This window comes from Setaria italica, chromosome VIII (assembly GCF_000263155.2).
Source record: "Setaria italica strain Yugu1 chromosome VIII, Setaria_italica_v2.0, whole genome shotgun sequence".
NCBI classification, from domain to species: Eukaryota; Viridiplantae; Streptophyta; class Magnoliopsida; order Poales; family Poaceae; genus Setaria; species Setaria italica.
Window position 1 is genome coordinate 1,000,503 of NC_028457.1, and position 21,747 is coordinate 1,022,249.

The 21,747-nt window shown below is 44.2% G+C and overlaps 1 protein-coding gene across 1 annotated transcript; it reads right to left on the reverse strand.

The window, feature by feature from the left end:
• Positions 1-3,586: 3,586 nt before the first annotated feature.
• On the reverse strand, positions 3,587-7,136 carry LOC101772377. The gene is made up of 3 exons (XM_004978514.2): positions 6,263-7,136; positions 4,888-4,962; positions 3,587-3,946 (listed from the first exon to the last, which is right to left on the reverse strand). Exons 1-2 carry the CDS (start codon positions 7,088-7,090, stop codon positions 4,915-4,917), a joined length of 876 nt encoding a protein of 291 aa, XP_004978571.1. The 5' UTR covers positions 7,091-7,136; the 3' UTR covers positions 3,587-3,946; positions 4,888-4,914.
• Between the last annotated feature and the right edge of the window lie 14,611 nt (positions 7,137-21,747).

Sequence of the window (21,747 nt, forward strand, 5' to 3'; positions counted from 1 at the left end):
CCATGGTGGGTTCTGGACCGCGGATGGGTGGCTGCAGAGGAGGAAGGAGAGGAATGGAGAGGGAGGGAGGGAGCAGGGGAATGATGGCCGCTGGCGATTGGGCTACGCAACAAGAATAACTAACCAAGGAGGGGAGATGCCGAGACTGCCCCTGGAAGGTGTTGTTCTGGGCGCGGCGAGTTGCGCGCCTGGTTTCCATGTTTGCCCCTACGCTCCTGCGGCTGGTCGGCAGTCAGCGGGGGTAGTATGGGAACAGGAGAATCTGATTGGGGAGAAGGTACGGTACGGAGGGCGTACCTCCCGGGGGCAGAAGTGGAAAGGGAAAAGAGAGGAGTGGGAGTGTGTCAAGCGGGGAGGGGGCGATACGGGGGAGGACGGAACGAGGACCGCATCGTACACCCTGCGAGTGCGGACGGGTACGAAACGCCAACGCGAATCGCACTGGGTGCGTAGCGTACCCGTGTCGCCGACATGTGGGCCCCAGCACCTGGGTTCATGAAATCAAAGCGTGGGGAGAGGACTTGCGTGTGGATAGTTGTTGACTGGTCCCGGCCTCCCCGGGGACGGACGGCGTTTTCCGCGTCAGCGACACGCTATTCCGTTCCGTCCTCTTCCACAGGTGGACCGTAATTTATGTGGTACGGACACCATTACCCACAATAATTACCACTATAGTATATCAAGGACTACTACACGGCCCCACAACAATTCCACGGCCGCAAAGTCCAACTAACACCAGTGTCGGGGCATAATTTCATTGCACTACTACCAAAACTGTCATGTCATCTTTCTAATGGAACGAAACTGTCACTCACTCACTCTCAGTGCATAGTGTTATAGATAGCCTACAACATTTAATTTTTGCGTGGAGTTACGATAAATATATCTTGCGATGAAACTATAACATCCTTAGTGCAAGTTTCATCGGATTCCATGGAACTTGGTAATTGTACCAGGTGCGTATAACGGGATGAAACTCTCTTCTCCTCCCTCCTTATAATTAACCTGCCAAGTCAGCAGTTTTGCTGACGTGGTATATGATTTAATTCTGATGAAATCCCATGACACTTCCATTAAGACTAGCTGAAGCTTAAATTTCAAGAGCAATATAGTAGACGCTGTCCAAATAATTTTATACTCAACTAATATAAAATGCCACCACCTGAATGCAGACAGGTAATATCGTCCAACTAGCCAAACCAAAGTTTCATATCATAGATTTATTGATGGAGACATGCAATATATCCAATGGGCACTTAATAAAGAAAAATAGCAGCATCCAACTTTTTCTCTTCTACCAGATTCCGGTAGTGAACAAAGATAAAACAGAAGGTAAATCATATACTTAACAATTTTTTCTCTTCTACGTTTCAAGCTAAACCCAGCCTGATTACTCCCCCAAATCTTTTTCGTGAGAGGTGGTCATATATTATCGATCGTGTAATAGAGAGAAAAATATGAAATGCCTTTTCTGCTAGCACCACAGGACTAGGACGGTTCCTGAAGATGTGGATAGAGCAAAGAATATATGTTAGGTATCTGTCAATGTAAGACCTAACTGGAGATGGTTCCACTCCCACAAAGATTGCAGAGCTACTCGAATGATAACCTCTCCACCGTTCACTGTGCTGAGCATCTAGCAAAGGCATTTTTTTTTCATGCACATACCTAAATGTTGTCCATTCAGCCTCCTTTTGTCCTTACTAATCCAGGTCTCTACTTTAGCCTCTCTCTTTTTTTTCAATCATGGTAGCATGGTTAAGCCAGAACTGTCAAAAGACTCAAAAATGGTTTTAAAAGCATAAATGGTTTTTCAAAAATGTTTTTTTAGGTTGAGACGCATAAAATGGTACTATATAAATTTAAAAGCGATATTTAATCATATTTATATTGTAGAGGGAGATATTAATTTGTAGAGGGATTTTCTCTCTTTTGAGTTTTGACATAAAAGTTTTTTCCCCCAATACAGAGATAAAGTATGCGGTGCTTATTGTATTATTATATCATATGAAACTTTTGTCTTATGAATTTTGCAGAATGATGCTTAACTTTTGTATGGGCCAAAGAGACATAGTTGTAGAAGATTTGATCAGATGATATACATTTTACGGGGAGCAGACCTAACATTCTGCCTCTCATGGGCCGATCTTTTTTTTAAGAAGCTATACATGAATTGTTAGGATGAGACCTAATATTCCACCCGGCCCCCTGATTCACGAAGAGCAAAGGTTTATTTTTTTAGTAGTAGCGCTGCAAGCGGGGAAAGAAAAGTTAGGTTGACGTTGGTGGTCTGCGGTGCCGTACTGTAGGGCGTGATTGGTTACCCAGATGAGACCGTCCGATCCGTTATCCAGTACAGAACGGTGCGCTGACTGCTTGTATATTTTCCCTGTACCTTTCAATTCACTTGAGCCCTTCCGTCCTGGTTACTCTCGTACCTGAAGTCTGAGCTTCCCTCACTAGCCGGGATAGCTTGGTGCATGCATGGTGCAAGGACTCATGTGTTAGTCATCTAGAGTTTTGGTACTTGCATGTATCCAAACAAGAACTCGCTTTATATAGGACGATAAACACGACCACCTGTGCAAGTTTGGTTGCTTTGATCCTGCGCAGCTTGAGCATCCTGAACCGAGGAGCAAACTGCAACCAATCACGCCCGTACTGAAAAGGACGGATGGGATTGGTGCTTGGTCCTTACATTGATCAGCCCGGTAGTCACCTCACCCTGATAACCACTCCAGGCTTTGCATCACTGGACTATATAAAAAAAAAGAGTATGTATCTTCCTGGAAGGCTCTATCTGATGCTCAGCCTATCCGCCTACCAGGTATCTCCTCTCCCAATTAAAAGGTACTCTATTCTACTCCTAAGTGCAAAGGTTTATATTATTTTCTTACAAAATAGATCAACTTAGGAGGGTGCAAAGGTTTATATTATTTTCTTACAAAATAGATCAACTTAGGAGGAGCTAGGTGATTTTTCATTAAGAAGAAGAATAGCCATCCAAATTCGAGTCAGAGGGGACTCGAATCTGGGTGGTTAGAGTCCCACCCTAACCAGTTAAGCTAGGCTCACTTTCTTATACGATTTTCTTACAACTTACAAAAACAAGTATTCTTTGTAAGGTTTAAGGAACATAGTTTGTCATAAGAACTCTATCCTGCTTAGTGCAATGTTTATATATGATTCTCTGAATGTGAGCTATACGCTGCTGAAGATAGCGCCTTTGACCTGAAAACTGACGCGGCCGCCATCGCCAGGCAAGGGGCAAAACAATAGAAGCTTCCAGGATCCACTACAGAAGCAAGTGGTGGTCGTACAGTTGCTACGGAATGGCGTCATCGCGCACGGGGATCTGATCCGGTCCACCTGCAATCGCAATTTGCAGCTGTTGTTTCTGCTCTGCTGGTTCCTCCACAGCCTATCTACGAGTACGCAAGAGTACTGCAGCATCATCATCCATCATCACAATTCACAATCCTTTTCCCTTTACGAGTCCGTTATTCGTAGGCATCACCCACCAATCAGCATCTTATTCTGGGTATACTTCAACTCTACTGTACCAAGGTAATAGCAGCTAATCAAATGAGAAGAAAAATAAACTAGAAGTACATTGAATCATAACATGGATGGAGTGAGCAACGAAAGCTCTTTTCCTTTTTTTTTTCTAATATAAGCAAAGCAACGACTAATCGGCTCCAACAAGGATTGCATTACATTACACCACGGTAGGTATGTAATGCTGATGCTTCATGCATCAAACTTACTTAACCAACCTTCTCCCATCCATAAATCACACCACCATCTTGCTCTATCATCCACACAAACACATGCTCTCCACACTCCCCCCACCCTAGTCCCTACCCATGCATGCCAAGCCCAATGCACACTACCAAGTCCCAGATTGAAGGAGAACCCTCTGATATCACACACCTTAGAGCATGCCCTGCAAACCAGTTGGAAACAGCCATCAGCAATTCAACACATGATGATGATCATAATGACAACGAGATGCAAACAAGTTATCGGCCAGCTCCAACTTCTACTGCCAATGACCACCAAGGCAGCTGCCAAGTTATGGTATCCAGCAAAGATGGAACTATGGCACATACGGTCTCCCTTGTTTTTAAAATTGATACACGCCGTACGTCAAACAAATCTCAAAGAGACAAAGACAACTGTTACTTTTGGTTCATGTATTAGGATCATGTGGCTCCTCTTATGGGAGTAACCAAGTACTAAGGAAAACCTAAATACATGTCCAGCTACCACATAACTAAAAGGGTTGGAATCACAGCACTCAAAGCACTGTTTTCCTGATTCAACTTGTAACACAAGTCACAAAACCATATAGCAGTGATGAATACAGGAAAAATTACAACCGCATGAGGACTAACTCCAGAAAAGCAAAACTATATCACACAACTGAACTATGGGAGCTTCATAGGCACTGCAGTTAAGATCAAGGAGAGAGACAGAGAATGGTGAACTTAAGCTTTTTCAGAGAGCATAGCTGATTCTTCATTTTTCTTAGCTTCTTTTTCCTTGGTAGCCTAAATAAGTCCTAGCAATTTGTAGATAAATGTAACTTTGCAACAGCCTATGCAACTAGCCTATGTTTCTATGTAATTCCTATCCACAGGATTAATATGAAGGGTAGTTTCCCCTCCCATTTTCCCATTAAAAAATATGGTATGGATATCTTCAGAATTTTTTATTATTATACCAAAAGCAGTCAGTCACAAGACCCATGTGGCACATCAAAAATGAAATTACCAAAATCGGAATGCAAATTGGAGCTGCTAATGAACCATTTCAAGTCACTAAAAATCTGCATGACGTACTAAAAACAAGTTTGACGGAACCCCCTCAACTTGGTATACATACCATGCTAAGACCAAAAACACTTTGGTCCTATTGCATTCCTGCGTATCTATACCTCAGCAGCAGGTTCCGGTTCTCCTACAAAATAATATGAATAAAAATAAGGAAATTGAATTCGGAAAGCAATTCAATAATAGAGTGAAAGAACGGATATCAATAATTGATGAGCAGTGTCCATTATTCACTCAGGAATAACTGAGGAAGGGGCCATAAATAGAAACCTGATCAGAAGATAAGGGCATGGATTTTTTTGATGCAACACAGGATTAATCTTTTCAGAGAAAGTTATTCTGATATCAATGCAAGAGGAGCAAGTGCTTCTGGTAGTTTGGTAATTTGACTCCTGACAGTTAGGACCTAAGAAGCCCCAGCTTATGGGCTAATTTTCACAGGGTCCCAAACGTAAACACTAAACAGTGCTCCGCAGGTGTAACAAACAAATCAAATGGCTACAAAATAAGAGTTTGAAACCAGATAAAAAAGGCCATTATCACTTCCTCCATCTCTCTTCCTCTGATTCACCATCTAACACATTTGCTTGTCACGAAGAAGAAAAGCTACAAGCCTGAAACCTCACAAGAGTTATTTTACCACAATCTCACCAAACATTTTTATCAGCGCGGCCCAGTATATGCCATCTATCTGTTTTCCAACACTGGAAGTCCCCCTAGGATGGTACAGACCTATCTGATGACCTCTACGCCACAGCTGGACTGGTTTGCGACTGCATTTTTGTTCATTCGTGTTGGGCATGCTAGAATTGAGATTCTTGTTTCCTTTCCATTTCCCTTTTTATAGTTAGTGTTGGTGCTCTTGCCATATACAATCAATAATACAGCAATTACAAGCCCCTGATGCCCATCTGATATGACTTTGTAAATTACCAAGATTCTAAGAGTTATTCCTTCCCCAAAAGAAAAGACGAAAATAAGAACAAAAATGCAAGGGTTATCTAATAGATGGTCTCCTTAGCTTGTTACCGGTTGCTTGGTACCAATGCATGCAACTGGTTTGAAACAAGGAGCCCATTGGAGAGTTTAGGCCACCTTGAATGCTGAGTGGACGGCAACACTGGTTTGTGTTAAATGGAAGCAACTGTAAATATGGATTATAGTCGCAATCCAACAGTTGCAGTTATTTTAAAACACAGAGCAAAGAGCTGAGCAACACATCGACTACAAATCCGCAACGCAAGAAGGCAAGAACCCTTCTTTCCTTAACTACTACAGTACATCTTCTCACTCTATGCAACCACACCCAATTCTTCTGCTAGACATTTTGAACAAAAACCCAATTACACGCTACCGCAGCTCTGCATGGAAATCAATTAATGAGGTGTGAGAACATAGAGAGAAATTGCAGGATTTGATAAACAGACCTGCTCGAGAACACGGAGATTGCTCTGCTCCACCTCCCTGGCGAGCTTCTCCAGCTTCCTGAGCATCCCTGCATACATGTCATCCATCTCTGCCGCCTGCCCTGCTGCAGAGCCCAGGACCCCTTGCAGCCTCCCGATCCCAAACCCGTCCACGATTTCATCCACCGCCTTCTGCTCTCCAATGGTGTGAGTGTGACGTTGACCTGTGGGCTCTGGCGACGAAGGCTGAGGAATCGGCAGGCAGGGCATTGGAGATTCTGGGTAGAAGGCGTGGTACTGGTCCCTGAAGCCGGGGCCGACGTTGACGACGCTAATGGAGGCCGGGACGAGGCGGGATCCGAGGAGGAGGAAGGCGCGGTAGTCGTAGGAGTGGGTGGAGAAGTTGGGGGAGGCGGAGGGGGAGACGAGGATGAAGAGGAGGGGATGGGCGATGGTGCGGCCTTCTATGGTCTTGGAGAGGGAGTTGGCGAGGGCGAGCTCGCGCATGGAGGGGCGGAGCGCGGTGCGGCGGCGGGAGGAGAAGAAGCCAACGGCGGAGGAGGGATCCGAGGAGGGGGCCTGGAAGCGGCCGAGGGGATCGGAGAGGGAGGAGGGGTGGGAGAGGGAGCAGTGGCCCGAGACGGAGATGGAGAGCGCGGGGGCGGGCGGTAGGTCGTCGTAGTCGGAGAGGGAGGCAGGCGGCGCGGGGAGGTGGGAGGCGCGGCCGAAGAGGAGGCCGTCGCAGTCGCCGGCGGCGGCGGCGCAGCGGTGGAGGAGCGCGGCGAGGGCGGCGCCGGAGATGGAGAGGTTGGGCACCGGGGCCGGGGTGGCGCCGTCGCCGAGGGCCATCGGATCGGGGATCCTCTGTCTCTGTGGACTCTGCTGCTGTGTTGTGGTAGGAACGAAAGGAACACGCTGGCGTTTTTTTTTTATTATTATATAAGCAGCAACATTTGATTAATCAGTAATTAAAGGAAGAAAATCACCGCACAAATTCTCCTTTTCAGATGAGATGTTAATGGACATCCAAATTTTTCATGCCTATGGAGCCAAAGCTCTCAACTTGCACTTGATAATGGTTTTCAGATATTTTTATTTTTACTTACAAACTGATGAACTGAGTAATAAAAACAAAATTTGGCGTCAGTTTTGTCGTCCATATGTCTAAGATTCGGCTATTGCTGCTAGGCTTATTATCATAATGCAGAGCTATTCGTCATTCGGTTTCAGGCTTGCTAAGCATGGGCAATTGGCACAGAGCAGGTTTTGAAGGGGTGCTTGCCAGGATAATCCAAAACGCAAAGCTTGCAGAAACTTGCAGGCAATTTGTTAAAGTGCATCCGTTTTGCTTTAAGGCTTATTGCAAGGCAAATTGTTATATCGAGGGCAAATTATCCGACGGATCATACGTGAAGGGATATGAAAGTGTCAGAGATAATGTAGTCCAAGCTGTGTGTGTGCCTTCTGTGCAAAAGTTAGTTATACGACAACAAAACAAAGACAACCTCTTGTGTTCCAACCTACTGTTAATGAGTGTTTGTCCTGTCTAAATAATTATATGGTAGCAGTAGACATAACTTCTTGTGTTCTCTTATTTTCTTTTCTTCTCAAGTTTACAATTGTGCAGCAGTAGACATAAGACTATTTTCGGACTTTTTCAAGGGTCAAAGCAAAAAGGAATGTCCTTTTATCAACCGCAAGCGCCAGAATGCCGTTATGGCATTTGATATTTTTTTCCCTTTGCTTCTTACGATCCTAGCTACACATGCATATGGTACTTATTTCTTTGATATATACTATATATATTTGAACTTATGTTTAAATGGTCCATCTCTTCAAATTATGATTCAATGTTAGGTAGTCAAATTCATTAAAAGTAAATACGTACTATATTTGACCATGTTGTCTCGTGTCCCACGCTTTTTTCACAACATGGAAGGCCGACATACATGGGCCAAGGTATGAAGACAGGTGGGCCCACCCGACCATGCCGTGTGGACCAAGGCATGAAGACACGTGGAGCCCAAGCCAAGAGGCAAGGCGAACCAATTCAGCCCGGATATCACGATATACTTGTTGTAAACTGACTCAGATTGCTTTCCCTGTAACAACTAACTAGGATTAGATTCTATCCGATTGTAACCTTAGGTCGTCAACCTATATAAGGCGGCAAGGGGCGTCCCCCAAGAAATTCATCCCACCTCACGTTAACTCTTCGCACCTGTGATCGGCAATACAATCGACCAGAACACAGGACGTAAGGTATTACTCTCCAGAGGCCCGAACATGTCTCAACCTTGTGCCTCTGTGTTACCATTCGAGTTCTTCATCTTACGATCTCCCCCGCCTACAAATCTACCACCTAGGTAACCCCCTGGTGGACTGCCGATCACTAAATCTGACACCCGAGAACCAAATTGCCATGCGTTCCATTTTGTTTGGATGCGTCCTGCCGACGGCGATGGTAGGTGCTAGTCCTTTCAGAGTTGTAAGCCCGTCAAGTTAGTTAGTTGCTCTCAGATGTAAAGACGAGATCGAAATTCTTTCATGCCTTCTTTAGCCAAAGCTAAACTTGCAGTTCAGAAGGGTTCTTTGAGTTTTTAGTACAAACTGATTTGATGAACCAAGTAATCAACAAAAGAGTATGCCATCTCTTGACCCTGACAAATTGCCAAACACCAAGGTTCAACTGGTACAACCATATGCTATCATGTAAACAAGAGTACACGCATCAGGTGTACCAAGGCTAAACAGGTGTGCAACCAGCATAAATTAATCATGTAAAAAAGAGTACACGCATGGATTCTTCTCCTTCCTCATAACATCAAGTCCTTACCTCGTTAAGTTTTTGGCACCAGTTTGTTAATTAACTTGCAAGCCTGTGCTGTAAACTGAAGCTGAAGCTGTGCGCTGGGGCTTGCATGCACGTCATTATTGTCTCTCCTCGAGAGATGGTCTTTCTCTGGGAGCTCAAGCAGAGGCGATAAGTAGGGGATCTGGCCCTCCTCTGCTAGATGTATCCCCATTAGTGCATATAATTTTTCACCATTTAACTTATTAACGAAACTGAGATGACGAGCCAATGGGTATGTAAATTATATCATCCAAGCCAAGACTATCAGCGAAAATATCAAAACATACATATACCTATAGATTAAATAAAGGAAACTGCACACATTGATTTCAACAAAATTAAGGTCAGCGTGGAGCTCATCATGTGGCTGAGATGACATGAACAGAATGCGCCACAAGTCTTTAAAATTTTTTAAAAAAAGAACGCGAGCTCTTATTAATGTGTTTTCCCACTAAACACATGTGTTTCTTGACATAGAACAATCAGAGAAAACAGATATGAGAAATTTAGGGATAAAAATGACAACTAGTTAACTAGTACTATCTATGGCTAGAAGAAGGCTAACTAGTTAACTATGCTACCATATAATTATTTTGACAGCAGTCCTTAAAGATGGATTGGAAAACAATATGCTCTCTTCAATTCTATTTTGAGATGACTAATTTTTGCACAAAAGGCAAACACACACGGATTGAAATATATTTCCTTCGCATCTGTATCCCTTTACATAGGAACCATCAGAGTATTTGCCCTCAATGTAACAGTTTGCCTTGCAATATTCCTTAAAGCAGAATGGATGCACTTTAACAAATTGCCTGCAAGTTTCTGGAAGAAATATAGCCACACATTAGTAGATTATAATCGCACTTGATTTTGATATGTACTATATCTGACCATGTCGTCTTGTCTCCCACGCTTTTTTCACACACGGAAGGCCGGCGTACGTGGATCAACTGCATCAGCCTTGGTGAGCGTGTGATAGATCGATGTCTGCCTGCTGCATCGATCAGCTCGAACCGCCCAACGACCTTTTCTCGTTTCTTGATCGATCGATCGAGCTAGCTAGGTCCAGCAAGCAGCTACGTACCAACCCATGAACTAGCATGAACATGAACATATTCATGCTGCGCTAGCTCGACGTCGGACGATGGCCTATCTAGCTTCCTTTCTTCTTCTTCCGATCCGATCCGATCCGATCCTACATAAGGTATGTGTGCTAGCGGGCCCACCAACACAAACATCATTTGTGCTGGATCAAGGTTGTTGACGGGTGCTCGGCTCGCCAGCACAGATAACTTTTAGCCGCCAGCACAAATCTGATGTGACCTAGTGTAATACAATAGCATAAAATTATTTTTGCTTCAACTAGCACATGGATGGTTCTCTTGCTATTTGTTGGATACGGACGCAGCGAGGAATTGTTTAAATTCAACTTCTGGGCTACTAATAAGGTTTTATATATATATCCTAGCTAGCTTCTCAACATCTGCTTGTGGCGAGAAGACCGTGCATGTCAACCGCATGCATGGCTGACGGCGGCAGCCGGTGCAAGTGCAACTGCAAGCAGCCGGATCGAGATGGACATGCAAACGGCGTGCGTGCATGGGCAAGTGAAGATGCCGCATGGCTGCCAAAGCAACGTGCATGGCCGATCATACGTGGATCAACTCAGCCACCGCAAGCGCGGTAGATTCGATGTCTGTCTACTGCATCGATCAGCTCAAACCACCTGACGACCTTTGACCTTTTCTCGTTTCTTGATTGATCAATCGAGCTAGGAGCTACGAGCTACCAACCCCTGAACTAACATGAGCTAGCAGCTAGTCAGAGCCAGCAAGCAGCTACGTAGCAACCCCATGAACTAACATGAAATAATCAGGACCTATGTGGTAGGGCTGTGGTTGTGGCTAAAACGGCTGCGGCTGTAGCTGCTCTGGTGAAACAGCTTCTCTGGTGAAGCTGAAGCCATTCTAAAAAGTGTTTGGCAAAACGGCTTCTCCTGTGTTTTTAGGAATGGCTGTGATAAATCAAATGTCATAGATGCCCTTGACTATATGGATTTTTTTAATAGATGAATGGAATGCTTAACATTTATTTATAATTTGAGTTCATTAGAAATTTAAAAAAATAAAAGAATTATTGTTTAAGCAATAATAAAAAGATTATTTTTCCTCTTTAATTTTTCTTTTCCTTAATCTGATCCACGCCCTTCCGTTCCTTTTTTTCTTCTTTCTTTTTTCTGTTCTCCACGTGACCGCAATCCACCCTCATGACTCTTCCTAACCGTTCGCTAATTTGAGTTCATTACAAATTATGAATATAAACTAAAGGGATTCGTGCGCTTGTAAATACAAAAGGAGGCATAATCCTTACATAGCATGCAACCATATAAGCTAACTGACATACTCAAGATGATCTAGAAAGGAAGATTGCTCTAGCAAGATCATCTCGGAATTTATCCATGGTCCGATCATCTGTTTCCATGTTGGATGTATCTCCAGCATCTTGAGAGACATAGTGCTTCCTATATCTTGAAGGTATAGTGGGCATATAATCGGGATTCTGATCGCATTTGCGGAAATCCTTATCTTGTGTGTGGTTTTCACGAATGAAGTTATGGAGACACATGGTTGCAACAACTATCATCATTTGCTTCTCCATTGGGTAACTCGGCATCTTGAGAAGGATTCTCCACTTCATTTTCCACACACCAAAAGAGCGCTCTACCACATTGCGAATACTTGAATGCAAATGGTTAAAATGTTCTTGCTCACCATTTGGAGCAGGACCTCTCCTCCAATCTGGCACATGATACCTTTCACCTTTGTATGGTGCCAAGTATCCAGATCTATTTGGGTACCCGGCATCAACCATATAATACTTTCCTAAACACATATGTAAAAAAATGAAGGTTGTGAGCCACATGCATTCATGTACAGACATGAAAAAAGATAAGGTAGGTGATCCGACATACCTAGAGGGGGGTGTGGAAAGGTGGCGTGATCATGTCGAAGTGCATGGAAGAGAACATTAGTATCATGCATAGACCCGGGCTGACCAATAGATGCATAAGTGAACCTCATGTCGAAATCAACAATACGAAGAACATTTTGTGTCGCTTTGCCACTCCGACCAATGTACCTAATCTGGTCCTCAGGACGTGGTGTCGCTGAAATGTGAGTGCCATCCAAAGCTCCAATGCAATCTTTAAAGTGTGGCATCATCCTACGATCATTACTAATCCTAGGATGTGTAGTAGAGAAATTAGGGTCAATTGGCTTTATGTAGCCTACACTCATAGACACCATACATATCAATACCTCCTCAAATTTTCTACTAATTGTTTCTGCAGAGTGCTTGAATATACCATGTACACCACTGGTAGAAGTACCATGCCCACACACAAGTAGGAAAATAGCCAATGATTCCACACACAAGTAATGCCCGCAGCGTTGGGTTACGCATTGATGATGATTACACAGACAGACACAGACTATTGTTAGCACCTGTTCATTTATTCCACAAAGCAAGCAAGCAAGCAAGCAAAAGAGGAAACAATAATCCATGGATGCACTTCTGTTCATTTAATTAGTTAGCAACTGTTAATTTATTCCACCCCCAAGCATGTCAAAACACCAGAGAAACCCAATCCAATCCACCGTGACACCACCCACCTGTGTCAGCAACATCTAAAATCATCTAAAATCTGTTTATGCATCTGTTTATGCATGCCCAGTTAATGAATTTATGGCTTGACTTAATCCTTGGAGACAATAAACATCTAAAATCATCTCTAATATAACATGCGCAGTTCAGAGAGCTTAACTAGCTAGTATCTGAAAACGGTCAATGAGGTAACTTCATTGTGTTAGAAAAGAAATTACAGTAACGTTTTCAAAACAATGACAGAAATAGGAATATAGAATGAAACTGAGCATACTGCACAGGCTACCAACATCATAAAAATAATCTGCCATACTATCATATTCTGACGTTCTGTTGTGTGCAGATATATAGTATACAAGTTTCTGTTAAGTGTGGTGCTCTGTCTCCAAATTTGAAAGTGTGATGCTCTGTCTCCAAATTTGATGCACAAAAACGACCTCCGCTCTCTAGAATGGCTGCGCATAATGTTGAGTAACAAGCATAACACTACTCCTACAGCTTTGCCATATTCTCGCAGTGTAAGTACAAATGCAATCAGATGGGACAGACCATTAACCATTTATTTTATGCAGAGATAACATGGCAATTCTGCATCTTTACAAAAAAGAAAGAAAGAAACATAGCCATGGCCAACAATTCAAGACAAGTCAAGCTTAATAAATTAATTGCAAATGTTCTTCTTTCTATAGGGTACTATACTGTCCACTCAAAGCATACCACTATCAAAGCAAACAAAGCATAAGGAACCTATCAAAGAAAACCAGAAATGCATGCCAGATCTTGTAAACTAGGTCCATCTTTTACCAAGTTCAGTTTGTCCCCAACTCCAAACCTCATTGTTTTGGATTACGCTACAAAATCGAAGGACAACAACAATCACAATGGCTTGAGCTCAAACACAACAGCAATCACAATGGCTTCAGCAATCACAACAGCAATCACAATGGCTCAAACAAGGAAATCACTTTAATTGGATCATATGTTCTTACCTTGGATCGGTGAGGTCAACATCCACAGATGCCGGAGCAGTAGCTGTCCTAGCCGCCGGTGGTGGCCTAGGTGCACGGGTACCTCGCCGGTGAGCTGGGGAGCCCCGAACCGGACCAGAGGTGACCCGAACCGGCAGCCGCTCGTCATTGCCTCCAACCTCCTGTGAAGCTGTCTCCTGTGAAGCGAGTTGAGGATCAGCACGGAACCAATCCGGCCCTAGAGCCACCGCCGCTGCTCCGGCCCACCACTCCAGCCATCCTCCGGGCATGCCTGTGCTTGCGGGCATGGCGGCGCTGGGCCATGCGCCGGAGGCCTGTGAAGCTGATGTGTCCGCGCTGGAGGCTTGTGAAGCTGATGGCCCTGCGCTGGGGACGCCAGGCCACGCGCCGGGGACGCCGGCGGCCAGGCCCGCCGCGGCTGGGATGCCTGGTTGCTGCGCCGACGGCTGGCCCGCCGCGGTTGCTGCGCCTCCAGGCCATGTGCCCGCCACCATGCCGGGAGGTACTCCCACGGTGGCTAGGAGGGCACCCAGGGGACCTGTCGGCAGGCCTCCCGGCCACACGAACGGGGCGCCGCCAGCCCCTCCGCCGGACACATACGGCGCGCCGCTGGCCCCTCCGCTGGCCACATCCTGGAGCCCACCACCGGATCTGCTCCTTTCGGCCGCTGGATCCCAGTTTCCCGCCGCTGGAGCCGCATCCCGCTCATCCATGCCGGCCGCCGCCACCAGACCGAGACCGGCGGCTGCCAGACCTAGACCGTGAGAAGGGAGAGGAAAAGAACGGTTTGCGAGAGAGGGAGGAAAAGGAGGCGGTGGCAATTTGCTGTTATTTCGGCAAAGTCCAAGGGTAGTTTGGTAACATGGGGGGCTTGGATGGAGGGGAAGCCGCGGGGAGCTGGTTTTTCCGGCTTCTCCTCCCCAGTACAAATTGGAAAACGGCTTCACGGGTGCTTTGCGAGAGAAGCTGTTTTTGGAAGGGCGTTTGGTAAGGCTTCTCCAGAAGCCGCTCGAGAAGCCGTCCAATAAGCCCTACCAAACAGGCCCTTAATATGTTCAGCCCCCAGCTCTTTTTCATCGTTGGCTGCGATTTGCTGGGTGCTTTAATTTGGCAAGCAAGAAATAATTAATATGTTCAGCCCCCAGCTCTTTTTCATCATTCCTATTGGGCAGCAGGTTTGCACAAGGAGGCTGCTGATGCATGCAAGCAACTGCAAGCAGCTAGCCCGATCGAGATGGACATGCATGGCGTGCCATGCATGGGCTGCATGTCCATGTGTGTGGTGAGATATACATGCGTGATGCACGGCTTGCATTGCATGGCAGAAGAAAAAAGAAAAAGGAGAAGGGCCGGAGAGGTAGCTAATTTTTCCATTATTCTACGCGTGATAGATCCGATCCTATATAAAGATAGAGAGCGTGCACTGCAAGCTAGCTAGAGCTTCTCACTGCTTCTTCATTCATTCACACAGCAAGCAAGCAAGCTATACCTAGCTAGAGTGAGGTAGTAGCTAGTAGGGGCCGGCCGGTTCTACGACGACATACTACTACTAGTAGAGATAAGAAGCCAGCAGCATGTCTACCCAAGTACGTATTATATATTGTCAGAGAGGGCATGCATGTCGCTCTCTCTCCAATCCTGCTGGTCTCCCCTTTGTTTTTATCACATGCATGCTACACGTACTAGGGATGGATGTATGGGATACTTCCTTTGGATTATAATAACTCAGATGATCAATCCTGAATGGGCCGGAAATATAATGGTGAAAATGTACTGGCTAGTGAAATTAATTAATTGATGGTTAAATGACATGATGGAGTTTCTCTTTTACTTCACTTGTATATTTTAAGTGTATAAGTACCATCCTTTCCTTTGAATTATAACTCAGTCCTGAATATGCAAAATAGTATTGAAATGTAGCGGTGACAGTAGTAATGGTTGAATGGTGCACTTATGTTTTAGTGTACAATAAAATCTAAATCATTTTGCAGTTCATTGTGCACTAGCAAAACCAGTTTGCTCTTCATCCTCCTAACATGCATGTGTCTTATTTGCCAGCACCCAAGCCCCATGGCAGTTCGTTACGTCTACTCTGTGCTCTTCCTCCTTGCGAACCTCTTCGCATGGGTGGTACGCCAAAGCCGCGTCACCTTCTTTCAGGGACAGCGCCGTGGCGGCTGTCACGGCGACCGTGATTGCCTTGCAGCAGAGGGTGTTCTCATCATAAGCCTTACCACCTTTGTATCCTCACAAAAAAAAATCTTACTAATTTCACCTAATAACATGCATGTGATTTCCACTCCTTTGTACGTGTTGCCCTTAACGAAATGTCCATCAGATCTTTTTCTTGGTCATGTTCTTCTCCACCATGTACACTAGCAAGGTACAAGACCCAAGAAACTCATGGCACTGCCAGTGGTGGCCGGCAAAGATTATCCTCTTGGCGGGCTCGATCATGGTCTCTACATTCACACCATCCTCCTTGATCCAAATCTACGGTCAGTTCCCCCTGCTGATCGAGCTATCTTACAACTTGTAATCAGTTTGAAATTCCACCACTTGATGATCGATGTTTCTGTCTAAATTATTTTTAGGAGAAGTTGCACCTTTTGGAGCAGGGTACCTCACGTCCAAGCATTTTTTTTTCCTTCTTGTCCTTCCCTTCCCTTTCATGAACCAAAATGCATGTGGCTATATACATATCTTGTATTTGGAATTGTCCAGGATTTTTCTATTTATTCAGCTCATGAGTGGAATAAGATTAATCACAAAGGCTGAACTACAAATGGTGCCAGACAAATTACGAAGCACGGTAAGTCTGCTTTACCTTACCATTTTTCAATTATTTATATGGCACCATCTAACCTTTGTTTCCAGCTGACGACGACCTTGAATTGACTTTGCAGCTACCTTAAGGTGATCGCGCTCTCTGTCATAGCGTACGGTGTCTCTATGGTAGTGATCATACTCATGTCCTTCTGGTACACGGGCTGCTGGCTGAACATCGTCTTCATTGGTACACGGGCTGCTGTCCTCTAATCGCACTAAAGACCAAGGTAATTTAGTTCATACTCGGATAAAATGCTAAGAATTGGAAAAGGAGCAAAATACTAAATTTGACCTGTTGTCTAATAAATTAGGCCAAATGGATTCTACATGGAGCCAGGGCTAGTGGGGGCGTACAGCGTGTTCCTATGCTTTGCAGCAATTAAAAGGTAAAAAAGAAAAATATTTAAACTGAATTATGATTGATGTGGCTCTAGCTAGCTGTTAGATTGGACAATAATTTATATTACAACCCTGTTGTTTTCTTTTGTATATATGTAGTGAGCCAGAGACGGACTGCTACAAGAAAGGAAAAGCCGGTGTAAATTGGAAAACTTTGATAGTAAGTACACTCTTTATTCTTCCATGGTTCCTATCTACGTCTAGTGATATTTTCTCAAATATTTCATTGATATTTCAACATCGGCAGAGTTTTGTGGCTGAACTGATCGGCACCACTTATGCTGTTTTTTCGACGGGCAAGGACTACAAATGCATACAGGTATGTTGTTCATTCCAATTGAACAAATCGTCAAACCAATGAAAGTTTGAAATGACTTGTGTGTAGCACTTAAATAAAAGATTTTCTCAAACATTTTTGCAGCTCAGAAACGTAGTAGAGTCTGAAGACGACGTACCATATGGTTACGGGTTTTTCCATTTTGTCTTCGCTATGGGCTCCATGTATTTTGGCATGTTGTTTGTCGGCTGGGACACACATCATATAATGGAAAAGTAAGTTTGTACGGAAATGTGAATGCAATGAATAAATCAAAATAATGTGTTGGTTCATTATTCCGATCCTAGCTGCACATGTGTGTGTATATATATATATATATGTGCCAACAGTATATTCGTGCGCTTGCGAATTTATTCATGCATTTCACCTCAGGTGGAGTATTGATGTCAGTTGGACGAGTGCGTGGGTGCATATCGTTAACGAGGGTCTAGCAGTAATATCCTTCGGTAAGTGAGCTTTAATTTGCCTAGCTAAAACCCTCAAGCTCATTGAGGTTATCAAATAATTGGCCACAGCTAGCTTGCACCAAGTTTTGTTTTATTTTTCCCCTTAATTTGTCTTTGCTGCAAACTAAAGGAACACATTATATATATTACATACGGTAGCTGTACAAATTAATTATGTTGACAGATGAATTGATATATATCTAACGTTTGCATTATTTGCAGTGGCGATCCTACTTGCTCGAATATATGGGATAGGCTGGCTCCGGCAGCTGCTTGCACGGATCTTTGGAATAGGTGACCAGCACCAGCACCAGCACCAGCCGCCACCTCATGAGATGAACACTGCCGCCGCCGCCGCCGCAGCAGCAGCCAGGGCGGGGGCGCCACCTTCGCCGCCATTGTCGCAGAGGACAGAGGAGATCGACGACGACATGGTCCAGAGCATTATCGACTCTATCGACCATGGGCCGCAACCTTCGCCGGTCGAGGAGCAGGGGATCATGTCTGCCGACACCACCGTCGTCCTGGGCAGGAACATGAATAGGAGCAGGAACAGGAACGACGACGCAGCAGGAGCATCATCAAGCAGCGCTGCTCCTGCTGCTGCCGCCGCCGGAGGCGGACGACGCATGCCTACAAGGAAAGGGATGTTCTTTTGCTTGTGCTTGCAAGGAACCTTGATTTGTTTCGCTTCCTTGTATTATATGCTGTATACTCAGCGACCCATCCAGTGAATAATGATATGTATCATTGCGTACCTCAGTTGATTGCACAAATTAATAAGGGAGTGTCTATTTATTTATCTGTCGATGGATTTTTAGATGTAAAATCTGTCGAATTTTATGATGTTACATATGTTGTTCTCTAATGTTGCAAATGTTATTCTTCAATGTTGTATATAACTGAAACATGACGTATTATGCAACATGCGCGAGAATAATATATTGAAATATAGTAGATAGCATCTGTAACATCACGAGAATCTACCGCATTTACTCCCCTAAAATCACGAAGTATTTTGAACATCGAAGAATAATGTTTGCAACATCAAATGACGATATTTGCAATATCAAAAAATTCGACAGATTCGACAGATAAATTGTAAAACTCAATCAATAAAGTTTTATCATTTCCACTTTAATTGCTTGAAGGAGCAGTTTGCAAAACAACCGTGAGGCACCCAATGGAAGATCGAAGGCCCAGGCTCTCGGGCCCATCGCTATCCCTCCCAACAACCAAACCGGTTGGAAGGCAGAGTTCCGCTGCAGCCAGCAGCGCGGAGCTTAACGAAGAATCCAAAGGGGACCAACCAGTGTTCATTAAACGATTAAACTAATTACTATTTAACCAATGGAAATTTTGCTTTGGCAGGAGGGCCATGGCCCACTATAGCCATGCCTAAGCTCCGCCCCTGGCAACCAGCTAGGCACCGGCGATGGGCATCTGCAGCGTGTCAACGAGCTCGCTGTTTCCGGCGTGAGGCTGGTTCATGGGAGAGTATATACTTGACGGCGAGAGCGCACCACAACAAGCGGATTTCCTTGCCGTGCCTTGCTCCGACTCTAAACAGGTTGTTTAGAATGATTGATTATTCCACTACTTACACTACTGAAAAACTGAGTATTCGTCTAACGCATTAGTACCGGACGTCTGGTACTAACACCGTGCGTTAGTACCGGTCGTTATGCACAATGCCACCGGAGCCCCTTAGTACCGGTTTGGAGCCTCAACCAGTACCAAATGGTGGCATGTGGACCGCGTGGCCGATACTAGATTCCCTAGGAAGGGGGTGTTTGGGAGGAGGGGGCTTTTAGCCCGTCACATCGAATGTTTGGACACTAATTAGGAGTATTAAACCTAGACTAATTACAAAACTAATTACACAACCCCTAGGCTAAATCGCGAGACGAATCTATTAAGCCTAATTAGTCCATAATTTGACAATGTGGTGCTACAGTAACCATTCGCTAATGATGGATTAATTAGGCTCAATAGATTTGTCTCATGATTTAGCCTAGGGGTTCTGCTATTAGTTTTGTAATTAGCTCATATTTAGTCCTCCTAATTAGTATCCGAACATCCGATATGACAGGGCTAAAGTTTAGCCCCTGTCTCCCAAACACCCCCGAAGTCATTTAGTACCGACTAGTGGCTTCAACCGGTACAAAATGGTGAGAATGCCATTTATTACCAGCCAGTAGCATCAATCGGTACTAATTGAAACCAGGTTGAAGCTACCAGCTAGTACTAATGTCAACTATTTGCTCTATAAATGAGCTGCTTCCTTAGCTTCCTCCCCGAGCAAGCTCAACCATTTGCAATAGGGAGAATTTTTTAGAGTGAGGTGAATGGGGAGTTTTTTAGAATGAGTTTTATATTACAAATGGAGTACTTATTGATCTTTCAGAACGAGAAGAATGTGGAGTTTTTTAGAGTGAGGTAAATGGGGAGTTTTTTAGAGTTAGTTTTATGTTACAAATGGAGTACTAGCTGAGGACTAAATGTTATAAACACATTTACTCTATTTTTCCCCTACCTAATATTGATCAAGTTCTTTATCTAATACGTAGCTCTATGTCCATTTTTCACGTAATACGATGCAGATGGTCCGATAATGAATGTAACACCTCCGCTCCTCCAATACTAGGGAACAGAAGAACTTCGAGTCCACAAACTCTGGCTGAACATCATAAAAGAATCTTGAAATAGTTTTCCAAACACCTTTTGGAGCCAGATTTTCATAATAGAAGTATGGTGGCTAATAGTTGGTTCATGCAGAGATTTGTTCACTGACCTTGACCCATCGGCTTACGGTTGGTTTTGGATTGTCAAAATAGGTCATGCTCAGTGAACATGTCTTTTTACTTGGACAGGCTATTGGGCCACCATACTTCTATTATGAAAATGTGACACTTGCTTCAAAAGACGTTTGGACAATTTCAAGATTCCTTTATGATATTCAACCAAAGTAGGTGGACTCGTAGATCTCATGTTGTACCATTATTTTAGGATTGGTGTATCTTTTATCTCCCAAATTACCGGTTGTGATGTGGACGATCCTATGTTCTAAATATCTCATAATATCTCATTTATGTAAGACTTAATATGTATGATGAATTTTTATCTCTACTATTTCATACATATATATGTATATGTATATGACAACCTTGTCATAATTATCGAAACAATTTATTACAATTAAACATTTTCCATATGTAATGTATTTAGTTAATATCATGATGACAACATTTTATAGTAACAAAAATAATAAAACAAAAGACATTGCACGTGTAAAAGGAAACTGCAGGAGGCAGACAGTTTAAGCTCCCGCCGTTTTAGCAACTTTAGTACCAGCCGTGATCTGGAACCGGTACTAAATGCCCCAATTTTCTGCTCCCACCATTTTAGACCATTTAATACCAGTTAGAAGCCCTACCCGGTACTAAATGGAGCAATTTAGTACCAGGCGAAGGGCTATAACCGGTACTAAATGTCTCACCTACAAATACTTCATCTTCTCCAAACACCTAGTGGTTTCCAACAAGCCGCAATTATTCCTCCCTCCATCCCCAGCTCCACCGCCCGTCACCCCCATCCCCGGCTCCATCGCCCGTCATCGTCGCCCTATCCCCGACCGCTGCCACCCCCGTCCCTGGCCGCCGTCCCCATCGTCGTCGCCCCGTCCCTGGCTCTGTCGTCGTCGCCCCGTCGCCGTGGAGACTACATTTTTGAGGAGCCACCGATGGCTCGTCCTCCAGGAATTCACTTAATCGCGTCATTGACTTGCCAAAAGGCGATCGAAGCAAAGGAGCAATTCCCAACATAGTAATATTCTTTCCTTCTTGTAATTAGTTTTTTCGCTACACATGAATAATTCCTAAATTTACTTACATACAATGTAGCTTATCGACAATATTAGATGGCTGAAAGATATTGTCAAAGCTCTAGGTGGTACTTCTCCTTTAGTGCAATCCGAGATAGTTGGT

Excerpts from the sequence above, each read along its gene's own strand:
- LOC101772377 (XM_004978514.2), bottom strand. The coding sequence starts at position 7,090 with ATGGCCCTCGGCGACGGCGCCACCCCGGCCCCGGTGCCCAACCTCTCC. Across the intron at positions 4,963-6,262 it reads ATCTCCGTGTTCTCGAGCAG|GAGAACCGGAACCTGCTGCT; the intron begins GTCTGTTTATCA and ends ATTATTTTGTAG.